The sequence below is a fragment of the Taurulus bubalis genome (assembly GCF_910589615.1).
Source record: "Taurulus bubalis genome assembly, chromosome: 10".
In the NCBI taxonomy this organism is placed as follows: Eukaryota; Metazoa; Chordata; class Actinopteri; order Perciformes; family Cottidae; genus Taurulus; species Taurulus bubalis.
Window position 1 is genome coordinate 13,650,910 of NC_136598.1, and position 27,361 is coordinate 13,678,270.

General features: G+C 41.3%; 1 protein-coding gene across 1 annotated transcript in view; it reads right to left on the bottom strand.

Moving 5' to 3' along the window:
- Positions 1–4,933: 4,933 nt before the first annotated feature.
- Positions 4,934–27,361, bottom strand: part of ppp1r37 (protein phosphatase 1, regulatory subunit 37) — a gene marked incomplete at its 5' end in the record, with an annotated part of 38,443 nt that continues 16,015 nt past the window's right edge. The window contains 11 exons of the mRNA XM_079224762.1: positions 4,934–6,923; positions 7,907–7,992; positions 8,109–9,894; positions 10,494–10,660; positions 10,754–10,895; positions 13,417–13,529; positions 14,590–14,745; positions 14,880–15,030; positions 16,656–16,775; positions 20,258–20,358; positions 20,474–20,519. Of these exons, the coding sequence (XP_079080888.1) occupies positions 7,916–7,992; positions 8,109–9,894; positions 10,494–10,660; positions 10,754–10,895; positions 13,417–13,529; positions 14,590–14,745; positions 14,880–15,030; positions 16,656–16,775; positions 20,258–20,358; positions 20,474–20,519 (2,859 nt within the window). The 3' untranslated portion in view covers positions 4,934–6,923; positions 7,907–7,915. The remainder of the gene's footprint in view (positions 6,924–7,906; positions 7,993–8,108; positions 9,895–10,493; positions 10,661–10,753; positions 10,896–13,416; positions 13,530–14,589; positions 14,746–14,879; positions 15,031–16,655; positions 16,776–20,257; positions 20,359–20,473; positions 20,520–27,361) is intronic.

Genomic DNA, 27,361 nt, shown 5'->3' on the forward strand with positions numbered 1-27,361 from the left:
ACCAACACCTGAGAGTATATAAAACACACACTAGAATACTTTGTATACTCTCTCTCTCTCTCTCACACACTCTCTCACACACACACACACACACACACACACACACACACACACACACACACACACACACACACACACACACACCTGTTCTTAAAACCTCCACCTTGCATACCCTACATATTATGCTCATTATTTAAAAAATACATAAAAATGGATGTAAATGCGATTTAAAAACCCATTGCATTTGCTTCAGCGTTGCTACTTTCTATTTCTAGACACATTGTTATTTCCCATCACTGCTTATAATATTCATTCAAAATTAATTACACCAGTGTGTCTCATATATTCACTGTACAATTTAAGGCACTTTACTTTCAATTTTCTGCAACTCTATATGAATAGTCCATCTTTTCAGATGCAACTTTTGTACTTTTTACTCCACGACAGGGATTTGATAACTTGAGATAAAAGGTAGTTTGCAGATTGAGATTAATAATGCAAAAATATAATTAACAAATAAATGATCATGTATTATTATAGGTGAAGATAAAACGATATTGATCCACCCCTGTTACCAGCTAAAACATTAAGGTATGTATACAATAATGCATCAGTAATTATAATCCAGAAATATAATATATTGTACTGAAATATGCATAATGAGTACTTTTGGAGTATTTTCACACTGTGGTTTTACTACTGTTACTTGAGCATTTCTTCCATGTCTAAGTCATGAATAAGTGTGTACATTTAAAACACAGCAAACTATTTGCACAAGCACAACTGGGGAATCAAAATTGAAGTCAAATGCAACAAATGTAGACTTTTTTTTCCTCTGTTTAGTATAAAGTTGAATTACCCCAGAAAAGCAGAGGACCCTCAGCCAGCAATCAAAAAGTTGAGTTCTTGGATGTGATGTGTGCTCCGAAATCCGAAAAATGTCATCATCGTGCTCACCATCTCTGTCCCACCACACTCCTCTGCTCTAATCACAGTCATGTGAGCAGAGAGGAGGAGGAGGAAGAAGAGGAGGAGGGGTGGGATCGTCCTCTCCTCAGTCATCCCTGTTTGCATTCTCTCCTCAGCTCTTTGGTGGGAGAAAATACCTTGAGTGGATGATCACAGAGCCCACCCAGCTTCACCCACTGAGCAAATCCAGTGAAGCTAATTTGCACTAATTAAATCCCCATTGTGCCTTCAGGATTACATAACCAGATCATAAGGTTATGTCTGAAAAAAAGAGCCCCAGGCAGAGTTATGCCTGAGTATCGGGAGCTTTAAGATACCGACGAACATAATTCAAGTCGTCTCGAACTTTTCAAACCTTTTTGTACTCTCTTATACTTTTAAGGCTCACAGCCAAATATTACCTACCTACTTGTAGCTACACATGCGGCACCCGATACACATGTGAGTGGAGGCATGGTGGCATTTTACGGACGGAATGAAGGAGATAAAATGGCATCAAATGAAGTACTCTATTGTTCACTTTAAGGTTACTGGTAGTAGGATCATCATTTTGTTAACGACACCCAGCACTAGTCTGGGTACCAAGTCTAAAACAAATGCTCCACATCTCATACACACACACACATATGATTATATATATATATATATATATATATATATATATATATATATATATATATATATGTAGACAGAATAAAAATTTAACTATTATTATGAACAGTGTATTCATATTGCACAGGATGAAGTGATTAAAGTGACCAAAGCGTTTGAAGTGTTATTTATGGTCTACTAGGAGCTTAGTTGGTTGTGCAGCCTGACAGCAGCAGAAGGAAGGACTTGCGTTACCTCTCCTTCACACACCGGGGATGAAGGAGCTGTGCAGCGCTGCCAGGTTGTCCTGCATGTGGTGGGAGGTGTTGTTCCTCATGGATGAGAGCGTAGCCATCATCCTCCCGTCTCCCACCACCTTCACCGCATCCAGTAGACACCCCAGCACGCTACTGGCCTTCTTTAACAGCTTGTCCAGTCTCTTCCTGTCAGCTGCCACTCCAGAAGACCACTCCATAGGAAATGGCTGATGCCACCACAGAGTCAAAGAAGGTCTTCAGGAGTTCTCCCTGCACTCCTGAAGACCTCAGTCTCCTCAGCAGAAAGAGTCTGCTCTGTCCCTTTTTATAGAGTGCCTGTGTGTGGTCAGTCCAGTCCAGTTTATTGTTCAAGTGAACAATAAGGTACGATTTCACAATGTAAATTATAGAACCTTTAACATGTAAACATATCATTAGCCACATAAACTAATGGCCATCAGGACTATAAGCAAACTAACGGCCATACCAGACTATAAGCAACACCCTGCAAGTACAGACTACAGAGTGAGCACATTTTATTGCTTATGACATCAACTGTTAGGAGGAAGAACAACTCCGCGCTTGATAAGTTATATTCTCACTTGAAAGCTGCTTAAAGGGGACTTTTATGCAATCTCATCTCGTATAAATTTGTGGAAAAACATTTATTCACACCCTTAAGAGATTCCGACTGGTATCCCTCTCAGACATGATCTCTCAGCATTCGTAACCCCACAGATGACGCACCTGTCCCATCAGCCACTGCACTTGTGTGCCAGTGTGCAGGGCTCTGTTGCAGTCCACTGGACTGCGTATCAACAGGCCAGATACGGGCTGACACCAGGGATAAATCCCTACTGTTGTACAGCATGCCAGCACATTCCTGAGAGAGCAAGCGAGAGACCTGGCAGCTTGGCTAAACCTTGTGCCCCCAAAGCTGGGGTTTACTTACGAAGCTCTGCTTGCTCCTTTATCTTTGGAGGATTTCTTTAAAGCTGCTATAACTGATTTTTTTGTCCACTTGGAGGCAGCAGAACAATATGAAAACCCAACATTGAGAAATCATCACTGCATAAAGCCGTTGTTGTCCAGTTTGACTCCTGCAGAGGACATGCAAACATCAGTATCAAATCAAGTTCAGCTTATTGTTACCCAGACTGAGGAAATTAAACTGTCCGTGGATCTAAGAAAACACAACTTCCCCGTGGAGCTCAATCCCATGTTTCATAGACATGGAGAGACAGAGCCTGAGGATGTTCTCTGAGCAGATTAGTCGTGAACAGGAACAAGAGGCCAACAGAACATCAGGAAAGGTTTTATTTTCACCAGAAAGTTACAGGTACCCAAAGATGCAATGAAACCGAAACCCTGCGGTCCTCACTGGAGGTTGGAGAGCCCAGACCTTTATGTCCAAGTGTCACAATGTTTCTGGCATCGACTCAACTCGCTGTGATATGAAACTGACACTTTTGGTTTGATGTTTTGTGAGAGCTTAAAAATGACTGTATAGGATTGCACAACATTTTAGTAAATGCTCACAATAACCTTTGCTCTATAGACGCTTACAATATTCAAACTATAAAGAGAGACCTTTATTTTCTGGGGGGAAAATAAAGTCTCACAACCCTCTGTATTATTAAAGCATTATTGGGCGTGAGTGGATTAGTGCAGTCCGGAATTCCTCACATACGAGCCGAGCAGAGCTCCCACCCGACATCGCTACACCTCCCTCCAGGACACAGAAGGGAGTGAGCGCTTTTCTTTGTTTTGATGGAATACTTTTTAAAAAGATATACAAATTATTGCAAGACATAAAAGATTAGAGGAACTTCTAAAATTACATTTTTTTGGGTAGCAGAAGCATGTCTTTCTTTGCATTTGTTATCCTGTTAATCTTCCTTTTAATAGATGTCGATTTTGAATATTTATCATGTATTTCTCTTCAGTCATGCTAACAGCGAATGTTGAAGGGAATGCCGTGACATTGACATTCCATGAGGGGAAAGACCCAGAAAGGCACAACGCAAAGCTCTTTTTTTAATGTGAACATGAGCAAATCAATTTGCAAGGCATTGTGGGATCCACAGAAATGTAGGACTGACCAGCAAAACAAAAAAAGGGAGTTTTCAAAAGTTGAAATGTTCAAACTTCATATAAATTAGGGTGAAATTTGCCTGCTGGCTACACTATATTTTGCAAAGGAAACTACAAAACTGACAATAAGGCAATGCAGTGGTGCCTCAGGAAGTCTTTCTCTGCTGGGGAGAGCAGTGTCATCGTCCCTCTGATTCTTCTTTGCGACGTCTCTGGCCTCCAAGACAACAGATGCAAACAAAAACGAGGTGCTGCCTCGCACATCAAGTAAATTGTTGGGAAAAGTGCAGGTTGCTTATTGGCACAATGTTTGCTAATTAACAAGTTACTCACTGCCACATTCTTTGGAACAAAGGTTTTGCAATCCTAAATGCTAACGGTTTGTTATATTCGATGGCCGGGTTTGTCTGATCACCTCGACTTACAATTGATTGGTGCATTAATGTATCCAGCGTTCAAGAGGAGTCATCAAAAATATTGTTGTGCTTTACAGGAATGATTTTTCAACAGATATAGCATGCAACAACAGATACATTAACAATGAAATATGGGACAGGATAGGAAACTTAGAACATATCTTCAACATCAAAGTTGCAAATTCGACCGGGAAACTTGATTTTCCTAAAGTTCTGGTATAATAAAGACTCTTTAAATTTACATCCAACGTGACACTAATGGTAACAATATACTAAAACTACACTACAGACTGTGAACAGTTTTCATACGTCTCTAGACTGAATCACAGCAGATGTAATTGTTAGTAATTTTGGTATCAACAGAAAGTGAAAATAAAAACCCACCTTTAAATGGACTGTACTTTTTACCAGTGCTTCAAATAGTACTGTTGAGAGAAGTGATATATCGACTCGTGTATAACATTTAGCAGAGGTTTCAAAAGCTCACATAAGAGTCTCCAGCTGTATCCAAAAATCCCAACCAAACTTGATCTGCTCACATTTTTTTTTTTCTCCAGAGTTCAGACATTGAAACATTCAGTCATATAATTTAGTCATTACATGCATTTATTTGAGGGGAACAAATTTTGTCATACATATCTTTGTGATTACCAGCACTTTTCAATTAAGTTAACAAATTATTATTAAAAATGTCTAAAAATTAAAGCATAACAAACAGTGGGGGCAAACTATCTGTTGGGTGAAGAGGAGCAGGAAGGTTGAATGCTGCCACTTTTAAGAAAAACACACCTGCCTGTACTAGTTTCAGGAAATAATACAAAGCAGCTCTCGTCACGAACATACATGAAGTTGCTTGCTTAAGTTCTTGATCTGGAATATTCAAGACAGGAGTTTGGATTTGAGTGCAGATGTCAGCTCCTGCAGTGTGGCATCTTTACTTCTGGCTCCTCTGTGGGAGAACAACACGGCCCCAGCGCCCCCTGGTGGCCACAGCTTCACCCAGCAGAGTAGTGTTACCAACAACAAGGACTTTGATGAGAACTAATAGGTTTGCTGCTCCCTTGTGTTTGCTTTTATTACTACACCCCGACTGCTACCATAGTCAACCATCCAATCATATTCACCTTTCCTTCCAACACAGATTACACTGCCCTCCCACCAAAAAAACAAAACAAAATATTTGCTCTAATTTGAATCTGAAATATACATCACAATGGAGTTAATCTTTAAAAGCAACCCCCAAAATGGAAAAGAAAAGATAAAATGATGATGGGGGTGAAGGAAATGGGAAAAGTAGATCAGAAAAGGCTCATAAAGCTATAAAATAAATAGAAAATAACTAATTTCTCAAAGCAGCCCAAACAAAAAAAAGGACCAAATCTGAAGTGGTGAGTTTTGAAGGCAACATGAATGATGAGCTGAAGCGGTGATGGCATAAAGTACCAGTGGAAGACAGGAAGAGGGAGAGGAGAGATGACGACAGACACCGAGCTGCTTATCTTGAAAGAGTTTAACACAACAACGACTGGTCGAACGAAGTAATAGTGTCTGAAAGTTGCAGAGAATTAAGGGAAAAAAAGATGTGAATAACTCAACCAAAAGCAGACATCTTGCTTTCCGATATTCCCAGAAGTTCTGTCTTTTTCAGCTGGGAGCAAAATGAATGACTGTCACTTTCAAAAAGCGTTTGAAAGGCAAGTGGAGAGATGGTTACAGCTCCTCCACATCAGCTCTGAGGAGACCGACCGGAGGGGGACGCGGATTCCTGAGGGGCCAAAGTGAGCGGAGGACGAAAAAACGGACAAAGAGAGAGGAGTTCACGTTGGCAGAGGTCCTTAAGAGCTTCGTTTCCCCCCCGAAGTTGAAAAACACAAGGACGCAGACATAAAACATTGACATTTAAACAGATAGGTTATCATCTTCATCTTCCTCAGATATAAAATCATTTGACAGTGACCTACTTCCACCTCCAGAACTAGTGTTTAAAGCCAGCAGGTCCGCTCAGCAGGGTCCGTCACCGTTATTGTGTCGACCACGCTTTTTCATTATCACCGTTATGTCTTTGTGTATGTATTTTATGAAGAAAAAAAACAGAAAAAAACAAACTTGAATTGCTAGATATTTCCCAAACTACAGTGGAAATCTACATGGGAGCAACAAGAGGGAAAGGTCTGTGTTCTGTCTTTGGTTAGTGTTTTATCCCCCAGCGCTCTTCTTTCTCACTCGCAGGCGGCTGCTTGTGTGTAAAGATTGCAGATTTAACAAAATGTAGTGATAACATGGTGATTTTATTTATTTACCCCCCCCCCTCCTCATAATGTGCATATGTATGTGTGTTTCAGTGGTCAATGTAATGTGGATGTAGAGAGTTCCTTATTTGTCACAGCAACGCTCCAGGAGTTGATTTTGTCCTATTGTCTTTCCATAATTTGCTTATAATTTCAGAGAGCTTCAACTGTCACACCATGTCTTCTGTCCTTTAAGGAAAGGTTGTGTTGGTGGTAAAGTCAAAGAAACAACAAAAATATTGTAGGGCAACCAGTCACGTAGTAGAGCCAGACAAACTGAGTGCTGTTTTCTCTTGTCCTCACTGTGCCTGTTGAAGTAAAAGAGAGGTGAGAAATCATTACTGAATGCAGCACAGAACATTTGCAAAACTCACAGCACTTTTTTTTTGTGCAGCGCATTTTGTCACTAAAATGCTACTTCGGCTGCACAAATACATGCAAACCTAAACTGCCGGCCTTAAACCTCGTCTACACAGCTGCAGTCTTCCCTCAGTGTGTGTTCAGCCACAGTATTGCTGTTTGACAACATTCAAAAGGTCAATAGAGAATCACGGTAGTTGAGCATGGAAGTCAGCAGAAAACTGACTAATTGTAGAAAAAAAAAAACAATGATGATGATCAGACATGTTGCAAGTAACAAAGCCAACCGTATATCCGGACTGGCTAGCACTTACTTTGGATGTAAAACTAAAAAGGGAACACAGCTGCATAGTTGCCAATAACGATTGCACAAAAAATCTGTATGCATAACTACGGCAAGCATGGTAGGCCAACCGGTAGGAGGAGTGTCTGTAGACTGGACCAAACAGTTTGAGAAATAATTAGTGTTTGCCTTTTTTTTTCTCTCCCTGTTGGACCCATATTTAGTGATTTTAGTTTGTCCAATTACATTGGTGAGCACAATGTTATCCTAACCGGTAGTAAAGATGGCCAGAGCGTTTCCTTTAAAAATGCTCCATACAAATTCTACTTCCTAAATGAGATGCATTTTCTGGTAAAGGTGTCATGACCAAACACTGAGGGATCATTGTGAACTACAAACTAATGAGGTATTATTTAAAGAAAGAACATCTGTTTAATTATAGGAGGGAAGAGCTGACTTTTATTGTTGAAATTAGGTTTTATTTGATGGCATTTTGTATTCAGACGTACATGTTCAGCATGAAGTCACGAAAAGAGATTTTGAAGAACTTGAAATGTGTTGCATAAACACTTTACAGTACGCCATCAGCATGATTAATGCATGTCAACACGTGATAGATTTTACTATATTGAACATGCGAATGTTTACCTTACATCCTCATGGTGCCTCTCTACCCGTCTCCAAACTGGCTTCTAGCAGCAGCTCCTCCAGGTCTTGTCCGCAGCTGACGCTCACTACACAAGTGACCCATAACACACATTGTCAAACAGGATTTTAAGCCCTAAAACCAACTGCACATGTGACTTTATTTTTAAAAAAACAGCAGATATCAGTGATTACAGCGCCTCACCGTGCTCCATCACACAGCTGCCTGGCTTGGAGCTTTCAGCATCCAGAAGGTGGAGGGAGAACTCCGGCTTCAGGCCGTTGGGTAGCGCTGAACCAACTACCTCCTCCTCTGGAGCCTCGGCAAAACTCTCGTCCTCGTCTGCAAAGCTCTCATCGGGTGAATCCTCGTCTTTGACTGGGGACACAGACTCTGTTGTGACAGGTTCGGGACTCTTTGAGGCTTCCTCTCCTCGAGGATTTAACTCCTGAGTGACAGATGGCTCTTGTTTATCAGTCTGGACAGAGAGAACAGGCTCTACTGCCTGCTCATCTGCCTCTGTCTGCTGCTTTGGACATGGTTGCTCTTGGGTCGGCAGGCTGTCGTCTTTCGCTGTTAAACTGGGTTTTTCAATTTCCGGCAAGTCGGCTGGTGCTTCCTGCTTTTCCTGTAGAAGTGGCTCCTCTTTTTCTTCCTCGGTTTGGTTCGCCGACTGACTCTCCGCAGATGCAGATGCAGATGCAGATGCAGATGCTAGCTCATCCTGTAGGTTTTCAAGAGCAGACGTTAACGGCTGCTGCTGCATTTGTGCCTCAGGGATACTATTCTGGGTTTGACTCAGTTCACTGAACAGTTTACACCCTCTGTCTGTGCTCACCCGTCTCTCATCTTCTATATGACCATCCTCCTTCTCCTCTCCTCCCTTCTTTGCTTCTACACAAGTGGGCTCAAATTGGGGGCTTTTAATGCTCTCCATTACCTCCTGAGTGAGCTGAAATGCTGCAGCCTGCACCGACGAGGAATTTGAAGGCATGGCTGGTGCTTGTTGACTTGTATCTGTCACTTCTAGACCTAAAGTGCTTGCGATCACTTCCTCTGTGGGTTGCCTTGCAGACTGTGGCTCTAGTGTAGCATTTTGTGCATACTCTAAATGTGCTACAGGACTCTGCTTTGTGAGTTTACGGTCAGTTGAGGGAGCAGGTGAGCTCGCCTTCATGTCTTCTGGTGTCAGTTGTGTTTGTGTAGCTGTTTGAGATGAGGGCGGTGGCTGTGTGTGCTCTGTCGGGGTTGTGTTCCCCTCTACAGGCTTATTTGAGTCCTCTTTGCCATGGCTAGGAGCTGCAGGTAGACCCATCTGGATTTGTAGCTGCTGCTGCTGCTGCTGCTGCTGCTGCTGCTGCTGCTCAGGCGGGCTCTCCACCCGAGTTACCATGAAGATCTTGTGACCCCTCCCTGGACTAGAGACAGATATGCAGCGACCAGGAGACGGAGGGGTGCCTGGAGGCACTGTGGATTCTGTAACCGTGATGCCGGAAATGGCACTCGGCCCGCCAGCAGGTGAGACAGACGGGAGTGAGGACGTACATGAGGCACTAAGCAGGGGCTGTGCAACTCCTGTTTGGGTTTGAGGATCAGTCTGGTTAAACCGAGTGGAAGAGTTTGACGAGGAAGATGACTTTGTTACCACTTCCTCCTCCTCATCCTCAGTGTCCGAGTCCGACTCCAGGATCATTTGAGGAATCGTCGTCTCAGTGCTCTCTCGTGACTGACTGCTTGACTGTTCTTCCTTCCCTGTCGTTTCAACTTTTACTTCTCCATCTGTAACCTCTTTGTTCACCTTCTCTTCTGTTAATGGTGCTTCCTCCTCTTCTTCTCTGGTCCCATCCTCTGTGGCTATTTCAGCCATGGATGCCGACTGCCTCATCTTCTGCTCCGTTTCCTCCTTTTCCTTCGCAAGGATGAAGTTCCTCTTGCAGCCATTCTGGATCTCAGACAGGAGGTAGCGCTGGGTCTCAATGAAGCTCTTCACCTTAAAAACATGAAAATATGTTTCAAACACGGAACAGAAAACCACAAGAATATCAGAACAAATACAAAGAAATCAAAGCAACCCTTCAGGCTGCAGTTTTAGTCAGTAATATTATCTTTATCTAAAAAAAATATCTTCTTTAAAAAGAAAGAGACCACCTTTATTGTCCCCATCTCTCCCCTGTCAGGATTTTTTGGGACATTTTATGCCTTTATTAAATATCTATGGCTAAAGCTAGTATTATTCGGTATTGTAGTTATTGTCAACAAATCAAATGAAAACCTTATAGTTGCTTTCGTCCATCTCTCAATACTTTGACTTTTTTTACCTGGTCTGTAGCTCAGCACCAAATCTATGTATTCATACTGAAGGCATACATGATAAAAAAAACACTTTAGACTTTGAAGGCTTCCGTGGTCGTGGGAGGTTTCTTAGAACGCGTCACATGTATTAAGCAGAAATCTATGCAAATTTTAATACCCAGCATGCCACAAACACTTATGCAGACGTCTATGATAGAGAGAACAGAAGCACACGCATTATCCCTCCCTTTACTTCCTCTCCTCTAACCCATTCCCAAGCCTTAGCTGCATGCTCACAGTTTCTTTTTTGGGCTCCCGGTCAAGGTCGAGTCGCAGCAGAGAGGTGTTGACTTTTAGGGCGAGTGACAGGGCCATCAGTCCACCTGTCTTGATCTCATTCTCTCGTAGGTCTAGACGCAGCAGTCTGGGGCTCTCAGCAATGAATTCAGCCACAGCCACAGCTCCTATAGCACAGATTAAAAGAAGGAAACAATAAAGTAAAAAAATAAAAGACAGCAAAGAATTCTCCACAAAAACTGACAAGCACCAATTCCTACCTTCGCAGGACAGTTTGGTGGAAGCGAGGCCCAGTCTGAGCACAGAGCGGTTGGCAATCAGTCCGTCCTTCAGTTTGTGGACCCCTTCATTACCTACAGAGTTATGGCCGAGATTCAGAGTCTCCAGACTCTGGGTGCATGGCTGTGCGGGACAGAGAAAAAAAAACTATATTGACGGGTACAATAGTTTATTTATCAATAGGAGAATGCAGATATGTTTTCAAAGTTGGAGATTTGTCAGTGGAGTCATAAATATACTATATAAATGGAGTGATTAACTGATAGTATGCTATCATCAAGTTAATCAATCAAATGTAAAAGGTGTCATGAACACATTTTACATTTGATAATTTTTTTTGTGGAATGCCAGGCCGATGCGGACCCTCAGTCAAAGTATGAATGTAAGGTGGTCTGCGTATATGAAACTCGTACAAGTCTGCAGAACACGTTAAGTATGTCTGACGCTTTAGACTCCTTTCAATTATCCTTCCGGTTATTAGTTGCTTTAACTTCCCAGTGAGTGCTAGAGTGGTTTGAGATCTATAATCTGCTCTTTGTTTATGGTGTAATAAATCTCTATTTCTCTATTCATGTGGGGACTGTACTGGCCTCTTCTCTTCATACTCATTACTGTTACATGCCCAAATTCACCAACTCATTGCAATGAGGAAACCAAGCGCACTGTGGTTATCTCTGGGGTTATGAATTAGATAGTCATGGGATGTTCTTTATCAGTATAAATGATGCTTTTAGGCCATTTTTGTGTGCTCTGCATCATCTCAAAAGCCTCACCATCAGACAGATTTCTGGGGGAAAAAATTCATTATTTATAATCCAAAAGCACAACCATCATGTGTTTTTAAAAATAACAAGACTGCTGTGTCATACATTCTCCATAGACAACAACATGCGAGATGTTAAATGTATTATTTGTCCGTTTTGGTTTATTAAAATTTTGAGGGCGCTTCGGCCGTATATATCATCCTGAACATTATTCTAGCAGCAAACAACTATTTGCTATGCAAAGATGCAGCAGAGTAATGCCTTCCTAAACAGAGAATAAAGACACTTTCCTTCTGTGTGTAGTTATTCAAGCTTCTCCTTGCTTCGTTTACTTAGCTGGGTCACCTTTGTGTGCTTTTAGTGCATGCGAGCGCGCCCCACTAGTCAGCGCACAGCCGCTGCTCTCATACGGTGGTTTCAGCTGATAATGTAAAAGTAAGTAAAGCTGAATCAATTGATATAGTGCTTTTCACAGACACAAGTCACCTACTCTGTCGGTTTGGACGTCATGGAAGTGTAGCACCCATCCTCCGGTTCCCCCTCAGGTAAACACTGTTAACTCTGTAAGCACTTTCGCCTTAGTTTGCACTGTAGGAACCGTTAGCTACGACATGTTGAGAGCCATTGAGAGACAATCAAAATGCTCCCAATCTTGGTTCTTGCACCTTTATAGCTCTACCTGATCTGATCAATAGTTACAAGTTACTTCACTCCACTTCCTGAAGATTACTTTATAAACATTTTACTGCCACGAAACAAAGTAACTGCTTCCACAAACAGTGATCAATGGAATGAACAGCTGAATGTTACAGTGGTATAGTTTATCAACAAAATCGCATTTTTGTTGATAATTAGTCACAGCACTGTTTCTTTATTCAAAGACATCACTTGTTCATGATATTAGGACTAAAATGAAATATGTAGCAAGATTCTGATTTAACAGCTCGTCAAACATGAGCAACATTCAAGCTTCACTATACACTTCACAAACGGTAATCTCATCTCATAAAACAGTATCAATAAACAGGGAATAATGGTGCAAATGCTATATTATAGCCATTCAACAATGTATTTATGATATGTTCGGAACATTTCCGGTGGTTCTATTAAAAGGAGAAAGCAGCAAAAACAGCAAGAAGTTTATCTTCTCTGACCAGGCTAAGACTGTATTGACTCAGCACTGCCTAATGTAAACACTATAGCACTCAAACAATAAGTGAAGAATGAGTGAGAAGATAATGACACTATCACTAAACAACAGACGTTAGACCAATGCCTTTATTAATGGATCATCTATGCCAGACTGCTGTGAAATCAAACTAGAGACGACGAGACGACGAGCCTTGAGCTCACATCTGTTCAATGAGCGAGACCCGACTGCACAAAATGCATCTGTATTAACGTGCCGTGATGACTTCTATCAACGCACATGTGAGTCATTCATATTTTTTGTCTTTAACAAGATTCTAAGGAGGTTAAAAAGCTACATGAGCAAATGATATGTCCAAATCTTGTTTTAACAAGATAATCCTCAGTCACTATCTCTTTCTTTTACTGGGTAAACTCTATACATGAAATAAACAAAACATATTCCAGGTATAGATGAGATTGAGCTACAGTACAACCTGCACATGTGGAGGTGAGGGGAGGTCCAGCTGACAAACATGAAAAGATACGAGGAGGAGAAGAAGAGGTATAAAAGCAGAGCTCTATTTAATCTCTTTTTTAATAGAGTAATGAGGAGAAAATGTAATTATCCCCGTCTTAACTGTTATAGACGCGCAAACAGCCAGTGTGTTCCTCTTGAAACACCTGATAAGTGTGTGCAAATAGATTTATTGTCCCAAATGTTGTATACGAGTGTGTGGGTGTGTTTGTACCAGTGCAGCAGCGAGGTAGCCCATGCCATTGTGTGTGAGCTGGTTGTTCCATAGCACCAAAGTGACGAGGCCTTTCCTCTGCTCTTTTAGACCTTCGCACACATAAGCCAAACCTGTGATGACAAACAGAGACAGACAGAGTTAGTACATCTGTATCCAACTCAACATTAATATATCACAATTTGAAAAAACATCATGAAAAAATAAAATAAAATGTCTAATTTGAGGCGGTGTGGTGCAATAGCAGCTGCTTCTTTGCATTATTTGTCCTAGCAAAATGATCTCACTTACTGTAAACAGTAAACATAAGGAAAATAATGTATTTAGATGACCTAAGAAACATAACCGATGGGCCTCAGCTATACTATATAAGAGCACAATGATGACAACATCACATCTGATGTTTTTGCATCTGGAAGTGTTCAGTGCTATAATAAGTTTAGTATTGTGTGTGCATCTATTTATCAACTATAGATGAACAATACTGTTTGTATTGGTGGAAAGAAAAGCAACAAACACATTTCTACACCAAGACTTGGATGTTATGTTTAGCTCATTAATCTGTTATGCAGACCTCTAAACAGGGCTATTTGAGAGCTTTTGGAGGCATAATGCTGTAAAATCCAAATGAATAGCTCTTTACTGCAAAAGAAAACCGACAAAGATGGCAAAATGTAATACTTAACAATAATCATATTAATATTAAATTAAACCAAATTACCCAACATATGACTGCGGTTGGGTTTATAACAACTATCATATAATCAGATAATCAAACTCATGATGTCGTCTCTCTTTGAACACAACACCTCTGTGCAGCAGCTGGAAAATAAACAGAGGCACATTCTGAAAATATGAGATGAAGATGCTTTACTGGTTTGTACTAAACAGCATCCCAGAACACTTTTTGTAAAAACATATGGCTCATATGGAGACTTAATAGTATTCATTGTACTGCTGCAAAATATATGTATTGCTTTTACTTGATTCTATTTTTGTACTACCTTTCTAGCAATGCTATAATTTCCCCACAAGGATCAATAAACTCATCTTATGGGAGTTTGTGATACTGAGGTGCACTCTAAACAAAAATATATGTTACAATACAGTTCCACCTTGACTATAAAATAGTTATGCTGCAGTGTGTGTTAGTGCTCTATCACTGCTGTGTACCAGAGTCGAGGATGTGGTTGTTGCGCAGGTCCAGGATCTGAATGTTGTAGTTGAACTTAAGCAAGTTGCCAAGTTGGGCCGAGTCCTGCAGGCCATTGAGCTTGTTGTCTGCCAGGTACAATTCCCGCAGGTTCATATTCATCTTCAGAGCCGTAGCTGTCCAAAACAATATAATTATTAAGAAAGGTGGGGGAACAAAAACAAGTCAGAAATAGAGGACTAAATTCTCAATTTGGGATTCTCTGACACTGAAGGCATGCTGGAAAGAGAAATCGCTCCTCCCATCTTACCAAGTAACATGAGCGGTCTGCCAGACAGACCAGCGTTCTCGAGGTGGAGGACTGCTAAGCTGCCACTGATCCTGAGTGCTCGTGCTACAAAGGGAGCCGAGTGGTCCAGCAGAGGAGTGTTACGTGCATCGAGATACTGCAGAGAGCTCGTCTGAAACAGCAACAGAGATACAGTTTGTTTAGTGTGTACGTATAAAATTAGATACTTAAAAAGTGTGTGTATTAATGTCATCATTAACGTGATGAAAATATCTTTGTGTTAAGTAAGCAAGCAAGTAGGCGACCTACAGCATCTGGCTAACAGACACATAAACACACACTTTCCTTTGATCTTTATTCCTAATCCTCCAACCTCTCGTTAGCTGCTTGTGTGAACCACTGAACACCAGATGAGTGTTTCATCAGAAACCATTCATAAAACATGATCCTCAAATGAGCAAATGTGAATGACAAAGATGAGGTGTATGCACATTGTCACCAAGATAAAAGGTACTTCAATATTGGTTTTCATCCGCTTAATCCAAAGCCTCACCTCAGGGATTCAAGGACACACACACACACACACACACACACTTGTCAAAGCATCAGTGTTATAAGATCTATTGGATTTTGCTGAAATTAGATACTGCAACTTTTTATTGACAAGCTACGCCATAAACAATCTACAAGCTGGTGTTTCTAGACAGCTCTTCATTAATCATCAGCCACCCGATGCTGGAAGAGAAATACGTTTCACACAGTAATGCGATTACATTTTTGCATCATTAAATCATTTGTCAAATTACAAAGTTATGAAACAAATCTTTAAAAAATAAAAATTGTGTTGCTTACACTGCCAAGCTACAACAATAGCCAAAAATATCCACAAACTCTACAATCTAGTAACCTGGTATACAAATACATTTTTGTATTTACTACATTTGTTTAGGATGTGTTTTGCATGCATCATCCCACACTTTAAACTATTACACAGTATAGAATTAGAACGAAAGAAACTATGAAATATGTCTTTGTAGAAAAGCTCCATCCTCTCTAGTCCTCTGACACAACCAAAAGTACCATCACATGGTTTGTTTGACAAAAAATAACTTACAGCTGTTCATATCCATAAGTTTTATCACATATATTGCTTGAGAGGTGATATATTAATGGGTTGGCCTGGCGGCCCATTTGTATTCTTCACAGTAAGTGATAACATGAAAGAGCACCGTAAAGGGCGAGACTTTAGGCCCCTCATGCCTGAGTGCTGACAGAGTAGACGGCACAAGTTTTTCCAGAGATAAAAAAACAAAACAACCCGAGGAAAGATCGATCTTCTCCCCTGGGCACAAAGGTACAATTACAGAATTAAAGAAAACTATTTTGAGTCACGTACACAAAATGTACAACACAACATTTTGCACTCAGTTTGGTCTTAAGGCTGAAGAGCCATCTCGCTGAAGAAAACAAACAACCAGACCAGTGTCGTCCATCACTCCCTTTTTTACTATACAAGCACTACTTTTTTTGTCCGTTCTCACTGACCTCCCAGAGGAAAGAAAATCTCTCAACTCCGCCATCATCCCTTTCATTCTGTCATTCAGCCTGTATTCTCCTTAATACAATATTATTATTTATAATCTGATGCAGCACTGTCGAACAGTCTTCTATTAAATATCAGGTTTTCCACGTTATTTGTGTGTTTTGTTGACCCATGAATAAATTAAATCCTTTCCCATTCTGTCCATTTTTCTCTGTGGACAATATTTTCCACTGAAGGCGGGGACGACCTCTCACCTTTCTCATCATGTGAGCGGCGGCTTGCCATCCCCGTGTGCCGATGTGCTTGTTGAAGGAGATGTTGAGATGTGTGGCCGACTCGTAGTACTCGATCATGTCAAACAGAGCTGATGCACCCTGAGAATAGGAGAAAAAATAATAACAATTATGGCATTTCAGATTTAAACCCACCAGTTTAAAACAAAAATCTCAGTTGGTCAGTGTCAAAACCCTGAAAGAGATGTTACATGATCAGCAGGAGCAGCTGTAGTTGCCACGGTAACAGTCCCTCAGAATAGGTGAGACCTGCTGAGGCGTTCAAAAGGGGCCTCAAGTGGGGTAAAGACACACCTGCCTGTGTTACTGTCTACAGTTACTAATAAAAAGTCAGTGAACACGAGAAAATTACCGCTCTTATCTTCTAGATATAATACGAAAAGGATATTTTTGAGTGGGACAATTAATACAACTTTTGATTCATCTGCTAATTCTTTTCTTGATTAATCCTTTAGTCTTCAACATATCAGAAATAAAGTTGAAAATGGGGTTATTATTTATTTTTGTCAGACCAACAATCCAAAACGTTTCATTGATTATCAGAATGATTGCCAATAAGTTTGTTGCTCGACTAAGATTATCATTTAATATGTATATTATTTTCACATTCAACAGATTAACAGTTTGTTCTCTAAAATGCATGCAAACAGTTCAAACCTAAAAATTCCCTTTCATTTGAGACACCGAAACCATCCAAAGTTTGCCATTTTTGCAAAATGAAAAAGGATTAGAGTTTAAAAACAGTTCCATATGTCAAAACAATACATTTTCATTCGCGCTGTTGTAGAGAAAATGAAGAGAACGGCAGTCTTTGCAGGCTGAAACACTGTAAAATCGTGGGGTAAAACCCTGTTTGATAAAGGAGCAGATGAAGGACTAAAGTGAAATGTCAGGTGATGCAGCCAAAGTGCACTCATGTGATCAGACTGTTTTAATCTCATTCTGGTTTTGGTAGTGCTGTGGGGCATTTGTTTCATCTAACAACGAAAAAGTGTTTATGACGTTATAAAAAAGGTGGACTGCTTGTTATTTTCGCTTTTCTGCAGTTTTTCAGCAATTTATTGGCATCATTTAAGAACAAAATTAGCGACTGGGTCATGAGCTTCCATGTGTGGATTCTGTGTCCCGTGTCTTTTTCTCAGCAATAGTTTAAAGCAAAACTTAAACACCACCAGAACCAACATCCAGTGGTGAATTTGCTGAATTGTGCAGCCGATTGCAGGATGTGAAAAGCAGATTACAATGAGAGTGTGAGCGTTTAAGTTCATCCTCCACTGAGACTGATGAGAAATAACAAGCTGCTGCATCCCGTCTCATATTGACCTTTTCCCATTTGTGTGTGTGTGTGTGTGTGTGTGTGTGTGTGTGTGCGCACACACTCTGAGACATTATAGAGTATATCCAAGTATGTTTATCTACAGGGTGGGGGAAGGTGAGTCACAGCCAGCCCAATAAAAGCCATCCTGTGTTTCTGCTCCCCATGCTTCAAAAAACATCTCTCCAAAACCATTTCTTCTTTCATCTTCCCCTACATTCCTTACAAGACGGCACTACGGGAGCTCTGCCAAATCAACTGCTACTACTGTATGTCTCTCACTCGCAGCTTCTCACTTCACCATTCGATTCCTTTTCCATCCCACCTACCTTCGTTCTAAGCACGACTTCCTTTTCTCCTTTCAACACTTTTCATTTCATTAGAGCCCAAGGCGAGACACTCGTCTCAGACTGAGATGCAGCTCTTTGGTGACTCATTCAACTACTTCATTCATATTTCCGGGGCAGCACTCCATGTTTGCTGAAAAGAAGCACGTATGTCACTCTGCATTTGTTTGGATTATGTGATGCTCTGGTGTGTGTCTAAGCTGTGTGTGTATTTTCTAAAACCTAGATCTGTTGAAAAGGTATATGTACAATATTGTTGATATTAGGGGTGGGAATCACCAGAGATCCCACGATACGATATTATCACGATATTCAAGTACCGATACGATATTATCATGATACTGCGATATATTGAGTATTGCGATTTATTACTTTTTTTCAACAGCAAATTGTCCCTAAAGGAAAACTTTGTCAATATATATTTTCAGTCATCTCACTTCAATCATTTTTATTGCAGCAAAATGGGACAAACTGACCAACACTGTCATAAATGTTGCACCTGACAAACTGAACTGTTTCTATTACAGTCTACATAGTCACGTCATTCGCGTCGGAGAGGGGGCGGGGCTTATCTCTGTGCAAACAGTTATTATTTCCCCCGACCATCATGGAAATAGCCACTATTTCTGCTTTATACTGGTTGTGGAAATCCCCAAAACTTTGGAACGTCAAACGCCCTTGTGTCTGGGTTCATAATATTATCCGTAGGCGCACACAGCTCGGTGAATTTCACAGACTTCTCCAGGAACTGCGTTGGGATGATGGTGTTAGGGATTAACAGACGACTTTCGGCGCTAGTTAGTAGGGCCGGCTGTTAATCCGTAACACCGGCCACTTCCAGCACTGCTAGAGTACCCGTAGACAGTTTTTTTTTTTTTTACGTCTTTGACCAGCGCTGTGTCGGGAATGTTGTCCTGTGTGTCGTGCAACAGCTATGCGAGCAGCACCGCTACGAGTGACAGGAAGTCCAGACGTTTGATTTAAACACGGACGACGCATTTCTAATTTCTTTCTGCAATGTCTCCATTTTAGTTTTGACCAACTTCCTACCAATCACGCTGACCCGGGACCTCAGCTGACTTCACCAGAAAACACAGCACCATCTAGTGGACTGAAAAAGCAATAGATTTGTATTATTCTATGACCAAAAGGTTTATAATTGATATAATAAAAGATCGATACAATATCGCCACGCAATATATTGCGATACTATGCTGGATCAATTTTTTTCCCCCCAGCCCTAGTTGATATGAATATGAATTGTTGACTGATTGAGTTTGCTTTTTGTATAAATAAAAAAATATACCATTTTCAGGTTTGACACTTTACTTCTCTCATGATTGGTTGCAGGTTAAGTAAAATGACACAATAAAATGTTCCTGCATACAACTGGGTAGAGTCTGTTCCACTTGAGTGACATTTATTTGAAAGTACTGACATGACTTTGCCAGCGGGAATAAAAGAATGAGCAGTAATTAAAGTGAGCCTCCGAATCATAAAGAAGCTCATCTTATGCAAATCTGGTTAAAAGCAGAGCTTGTGTCTGTTTATAATACAGTATATTTGGAGCTCTGTGTGAAAGGAAGTGGTCTAGGCTGTGTGCCTCTGCTCCACAGTGCAGCACTGTCTATCGGTGCGCGTCTCCAGCCCAAACGTCCCGAACGGTGTTTACACAAGTGGACATCTGGAGTAATCAGAAAATCCAATGGCAAACACTCCACATCCTGTCGGTACAGTGAAGTGAAAAAGAGGATCTGAGTGTGACTGAAGGCAGAACGCAACAGTGAAAGAGAAAGAGTGACAAGCATGATTTGTGGATGCAAGATGGAAGTATGCTAGCTACACTGAGAGAAATGAAGGATGGGAACGAGACAGATTTAAAAAAGGCAGGATCTTCTTACATCTTCATCCAGGTTGGTTTGCTCCAGGTCTATCACTTTAAACTGGACCCTCTTCAAAATCTCTTCCAGAGACTCACATGCTTTGTAGTCTAGCTTCTCACCTAAAGACATACATTGAAAGAATTAGTGAAAATGAATCTCCCAATATGAAGAAGTCTTGGTATGTGCCGAGTCCCACTAGTTGGATTTAAGGTAAGTTGATGTTTTGGTGCTTACCTTTCAGATCTAAGCATTCATTTCGCAGAGTCAGGTCTTTCAGTTCCTGGAGACAAAAAGAAACGGTGTCAGTAAGAGTTCAGTTTGTGTATTACGCCATGGAAGCAAACTGCTTTTCGCAGGTTGAAACATACATCACACAGGAGGCAATGCAATACATTGATACTGGAGATAACAACACAGATCTTGTGTCAACTAAGATAAACCTTGTTACAAAGAAAAGCATATGCAGGACACGTTTGCTCAACTTAACGCATCATTTTGCCTTTGAGGACAGCATAAATAACATTCAGTAAATGAAAAGATCGGGCTTATATCCAAGTCAATTAGAAGCTACATAGAGTGAACGTTCATCAAAAACATGCCTTTTAGTCGTAGAAACGAAACATGTGCGGCCTAAATATACCTCGACCATTTTATGTACGACTTGATTCTTTAAACCTAAACATGAACAGCTGTCTGTCCCTTTGTGTTCAACTTGATCATGTAATGTATCACGTGACGTAGTCTGAAAACATAGAATCCCAGATCAAAAAAGGTGGAAAGATATTTAACCTCTTGCCCTCGTAAAAACATCCAACAACCCACACCAACACGAAAACATACAGAGTGCTGCAGTCATAACTATGTGCCAGCAAATCCCTCTCTCTAGCGGGCCAGCCCATTCAGCATGAACTCAATAACCTCTGCCCTCGTGCCACACTGCCATCACTTCCGTGTGTCTGAACATACTGAACAAAAGCATGATGACGCAATATGACAAATGGCGCATCTGAAAGCTGTTGTCATAATACAATCAGAAAGAAAGACTGACAGTAAATAACAGAGTGTAAAATTACGAAGATAATTAAATCGGTGAAACCAACTGAATCATTCATTTTAGGTAGCATTATATGAAAAATCATAAATGGACATTTTCAACAGTATTTTCTTAGATTTTAAGAAATCTGGTTTAATTAAAGACTCTGGACGTTCTTCATTAATCAGATGGTGTTGACGTGTAAACGCAACTAGACGCATATTTTGAGCAATTTAACAGCAAGACAATCTGCACTTACAAAATGATGGGGCACCTGTCAGTGAGAATGACTTATCAGTGTGAATACCTCCCTGACAGAGCAGCTAGAACCAAAAATAGGGCATGACGCATGATGTGTCTCTGCACGAGGGGTGATGGATCTCTCTCTCTGTGTGTGTGTGTGTGTGTGTGTGTGTGTGTGTGTGTGTGTGTGTGTGTGTGTGTGTGTGTGTGTGTGTGTGTGTGTGTGTGTGTGTGTGTGTGTGTGTGTGTGTGTGTGTGTGTGCGTGCGCGCGCATCAAGCTACTGATTCATGTGCATCCATGTTATTTATTTGCCCTGTTTCCATTAGTGTGTTTTATCTGGCCAAGTGCATTTCTACAAAACCCATTTACTGTCAGCTTGACGACAATAAAGAAGTTTAAAATCTGGGGGTCATTTTGACAGACAGGTGGAGCTGCATGAGAAAACCTTCATGTGATCTTATAGCCAAGTCCAAATCTGGAATGTTCTGAAATTGATGGTCAAAGAAAAAGCATCCCTAAGAAGACCGGATGACCAGGAAAAACATGCACCACATCCCTAAATTAGATAATCTATCCAGTAATCCCAAAAAAGAATCTGCGATGAAACGTTCAAAAAGGTGTGAACTGAACTTGTGAACTGTTTAATTGTTAATGTTAGTTAGATGAGATGATTGATGCCATGTTCAAGTCTGCTCATTAAATATGAAGCTAGTTATCTTATCTTAGCACAAAGACTGGAAACCGGGGAAAACAGTCTGGATCTGCCTGAAGGAGCAATATGTCCCAACACCTCTTAAACTCACAAACTAAAAAAGTCAAAGTAATTTCTATCTTTGGTCTTTGTGCTAAGCTAAGGTTGCCAGCTTGAGCTTAATATTTTCTGTACAGAGATGAGCATGGCATTGAACCTCTCATCTAACTGTCAGAAAACAAATAATCTTATTTCCAAAAATGTTGAACCTCTGCTTTACATGCAACACAATGAACAGACTGCATCTTTTGCAGTCTGCCTTAGAAATGCTTCATCAGTCTGTTCACATATTTGGTCAAGAAGAGTTCAAAGGGTCTAGCCACTGAATTGGGATGCAGTCTGCGTGATGTTTAAAATGCATTTCTAATTAGAATATGTCTGTGCTTAAATGGCATAATAGAGGTGTCTGTGCTGCACATGGATATTGCCAAGTCTTACAGTGCTGATATACATGTGATGTACGCACCAAAATATTGAATCTTTCATTTTACATAGATTTACAGTAAACTCCCAGTAGAATAAAACTACCTTGTACAAGATATACTGAACCATAAGAGCAAGTTTCTTCATATTCTCATCATAGGGGAACCACTTGTTCCTGAGGGAATTGCTGCAGCAGAAATGTGACACAAGGCTCACAAATTGTGTTTCGAGTTACTGCAGAGCAAGCATTCAACATGCAGCTTCTAAATAGCGACCCTTATAAAAACACAGACACACAAACAACTTGCTAGAAATGTACATAACCTGCAGGGCCCCTGGCGAGCTGCAACGTTTACGGTGCAGTTAGACTTAATAAAGAAAGCATTTAGAGTGAAAGAGGGAGCAAAAGGTGGATCTCCTCTTTTAAACCTCCCTCTCACTGGTCAGCCATTTGGTCTGACTGGCTTGTTTGTGTGGCTGGTTACTGCAAGGATGACTAAGCAGAAATGAGAGGGGGCGGTAGTGGACCAAAAGACGACAGTGGCAGGGAGGGATGGAGAGAAGCCAGACATGAGCAATCACAGAAAAGCAGAATATGATGGAGGAAGGAGGGCCACCTTTGTGATGACCAGTCCTAAAAACATTGTCATATACATAAATTAAATTTGACCTCTGCATTTAACCCACTAAGCATTTAGGAGCAGTGGGCTGCTGTAAAGCACCTGGGGAGCAACTTGGGGTTCAGTGCTTGGTCAGGACACTTCACCATGTGGAGAGTAGGAGCCAGGGATCAGACCGCCAACCTTGCGGCTAAAGAACGACACAGTCTACGCACTGAGCTACAGCTGTTAAGTCCCAGTGGAAATATACCCGGACTGTAGGACTAAATGAAGCTCACAGCAGCAGCTTAGCACAGTGATGTGCATTTCCACAAGTAGCTGAGATGTTAGCCTAACTTCTTTCTCTCAGCTGACCAAACATGTGTGGATTTCTTTGCAGAGCCTGGGACTCACTTTACTTCAACATCATCACAGACATGGAAACACACCTTTAGGTACAAATGTGCAACGCTTCAGTGAAGAGGCCCAGTGCAGGGGTTTATGAGTGAATGCTGCAGGGCACTGTGCAACAGAACAAACAGGAGAAAGTGCTAATGTGTCCCTGCTGCAAACGCTAATACTGACAACTCCTTTGTCTTATGAGAGGAGTCAGTTTGGCGACTCAATGTTTCCACACAAATCCAAGTAGAAACAGGCACACATACCGTTTTGTTTGCATACACTGAGTTATCAAGTATCAAATATATCAGATAAACATAAAAGTACCAAAAATGGCCTGGGGATTACTTAAATAAAAGTCCAGGTCTATATTAGACAGAGGCGCTCATATTTGTAGACCATAGACTGTAAAAGTAGACATCGTGATGTCACCCATTTGGCTGTTGCCATCTTGTCTTTTTCAACGTAAGTTACCACATTTGGAATGCGCAGTGATGCCGTTTACGGCTCTGGTAGTGGCGTCGACCTGTCAATCACAGCAAGATCCCGCTCTAAAGAATACTTTATTTGACTCCAAATGATACCATCATTTACTCCATGAACATCATGCTGTATTAACGAAAACTTGAAACTAGCGATTGAGACCATGAACTCATGCTTACTGAGGTATATAAATCAAGTAATTTACTCAGACTTCTATACAATCACACTTCTTTTTGCAACTGGAGGAGTCTGCCCAGTAGAGATAATGCATGTTTTAAGACACTTCCACATTGGTTTCACTCGGCAGAAACCCTTCTTCACTCGGCAGACCCTTGTTCTTTTCTCATGAAACATATCGTCTTATTATGATGCATTATCATATTGGAAGTATCAGTAATTGCAACTCTATGACTGTACCTTGGAGTATTATTATCTACAATTAAAATGACTGAGCCAGTTGCTTGTAGCTTTGTGACCACCTGTTGGAGTTGAGGATTACTTTCCCTCCAAAGGCTGTAACACGCTGTCCCTCTCAGAAGGGAACAGTGTGTTGACCGTTCAGACCTTAGAACCACAGACACTCCTAATCTTTGTTCATCACATACGTGATGAGGTCAACCTTTACTTGTAAACGTCGGTGACATTGATGAACATTGTTTTCCAGAAGATTAATGTTTTTCACGATTAGGGTTAGTGCTTTTACTCAAGCTAATTTAGTGGTGTGCTAATGAGTGTGTCCTAGTCAGTGAAGAGTGTCCTTGCTCCCCTCTGATTGTAGAGTTATAATTTTTGTCCTGTCTTCACAGATGGCAGGGTGCCCACACAAGGCTAGTTAGGAAGCTAATATTGATACTGTGTACACTATTGTCTGTAACATTACTGTTTTCACAGTTAGAGTGCTTTTTCATGGGCTAATTTGGTGGGATGGGAATATGGACTAGTCTTGTCTTCTTCTCTTTCACGGCGCAGACCGTTTTCCTGGCTTGCTTTCACAGTTAGAGCTCTCGCTCAGACTGCCTTTCCATCCTCAGCTACTAATATGGCAGAGTTTATCCAGCATCGGCACTATGTTTAATCTCCTGGATGTAAAACCTGTATGGCTCCTCTTCAGCCCGAAGACAGCCACAACCTTTGCTCCTCTGGCTGCGGAGGCTCCCTCCAAGAAGACCAAGTCTGACAAGCTGTCTTCTAGGGTGGATCTGCAAACTGCTGAGCTAGCACAGATTAAGTCGCTTATCCTGACCTTCCATTCAGGTGCTGGAACAGGGAAAGCTGATGCATCTAATCCACCTGTCGCTGAATTGGTGATGCTTGAAATTTGGTTTTCACTATATGCCAGCTTTAAAGTCTACCATTACTTCCTTCTTAGTTTGTCCTGAAGAGGCTCTTAGGGCAGATGCCAGGTGCCCTTGGTCTCAATGTCTATACACAGATGACCTGCTTTGGAGACAGTACATCTGCAATGTTGCTGCACGTGTCGGGGGTCCTTCAGATGTGGGCGGCCCATGGGTAATGTCTCTACCAGGGTACGCAACCAGGTTGCAGATTTCCTCCCCGTCACAAGCCTCTCTTAGGGGATTGACCTGGTGCCTCCCGAACAGGAAGGAGCTCCTGTTTGAGCTAGAGGGTCAGATTTGGCATCCGGATCCCTGCCACCTTCATTGATTGCATAGAGCTGCAAAATAACTTTTTTCCTAACCTTGCCACCACTTCGGCAAAGCATGTAGACGAGTTGCATTCCCTCTCTGTGGGCAATTCATGTCTGAGGTAGAACTCAGATATCTCCTGTCTCACTTTGTAGCGAAATAGAGCATTTCCTCTGGGCTGGCATGCTCACCTCTCGATCAGCCCTTTCCAGCTTGCGCATTAGTAGAAGCAGAGAAGTGGTCCGGGCTGTTGTAAGTGTGACAGCACAGCTTGAGACAGCACCAATCCCACTGGATTGTTAAGGTCATTGCCTACGCAAACGGGGAAAACGGCCGTGCTCTGCAATTTAGAGTGAAGTGTCATTCGACCAGGAGTGTGTCACGTCATGGGCTACCCTGAAAGGTGTGCCTTTGGAAGATACATGTGCCGTGGCCTCTTTGGTGTCATCAAGCACATTCTCTAGATACGACAGAGTGAACGTTTCCCAGGTCATACGTGACTTTGTTGATATAAAGAATCGACCTGCACGAGCATGAGATCGAAGATAGTCACTGCAAACGCACTGCATCTGGTGGTCATTCAGGATTTGTAGAACTGTAGTCTTTTGCCCTCATTGTCGAAAGGCAGCAGGACAAATGCTGCTCATCTCCATGTGGCCACAAAGAAACAAGATTCTTGCACCCATTGCTTCATGAAAACTCTGCAAAAAGGTCTCTTTACTGTGATATATCTACTATGTACCATCCTCTAGAATCAGGTTACCAGCATCTATAAAACTGGGTCTGCTTGAGGAGGTTAAAAAAAGAAGCCCTTTTATCTCTTATCTCTGCCCGTTCATTTGCATTTCCTCTATGTTGCATTCAGTGGAATAAACCCCCAGATAAGAAACATTTGAACAATTGCAATACAGATCAAGCACATGCACTAATTCACGTACAAAAGGCACGAGGTCGTCAGAAATAGCCTATATAAAAACAAACAGCCCTGAGGCTTCCCCCACTGGATTTGAAGAAGTGCTTATGCAGAGGGATTATGAGACACATGACTGTGCTGGCTAACCCACAAGAGAAGGCAAAAAATAAAAGACATGAAACACTCGTCTGCCTGGAGGGAGTAACAACCACTCTTGCTGAAAAAGTTTAGCGGTCCCACCTCTACTGGATACTATTTACGTTTAAAGTGTTTTCATCACCAGAAGAAATGTTTAAAGATGTAATTCTTGGAACTCAATTTTGTTCAATCTAACAAACAGGAACCGTCACAATACAACTTTTGGGTGGATCTACATGGACGTCCTAACTGTCCCCAGCCAGCTTTGTCCAGCTCCTGTCTGCACAGTTTTGCAGATTAATTTCTTGATTAATGGTTTTATCTATAAAATGTCCTTACATTTTCTAAAGCCCAAGTTGATGACCAGTCAAAAACGCAAATTGTGATGTCGTTCCACTCAGCCGAGGGTTTTAAGAAAAGATTATGACGTTCAACTAGAGGTGGCAAATTACATAATTTCCATTTCAAGCCCTTCACATTCACAACCTTTTC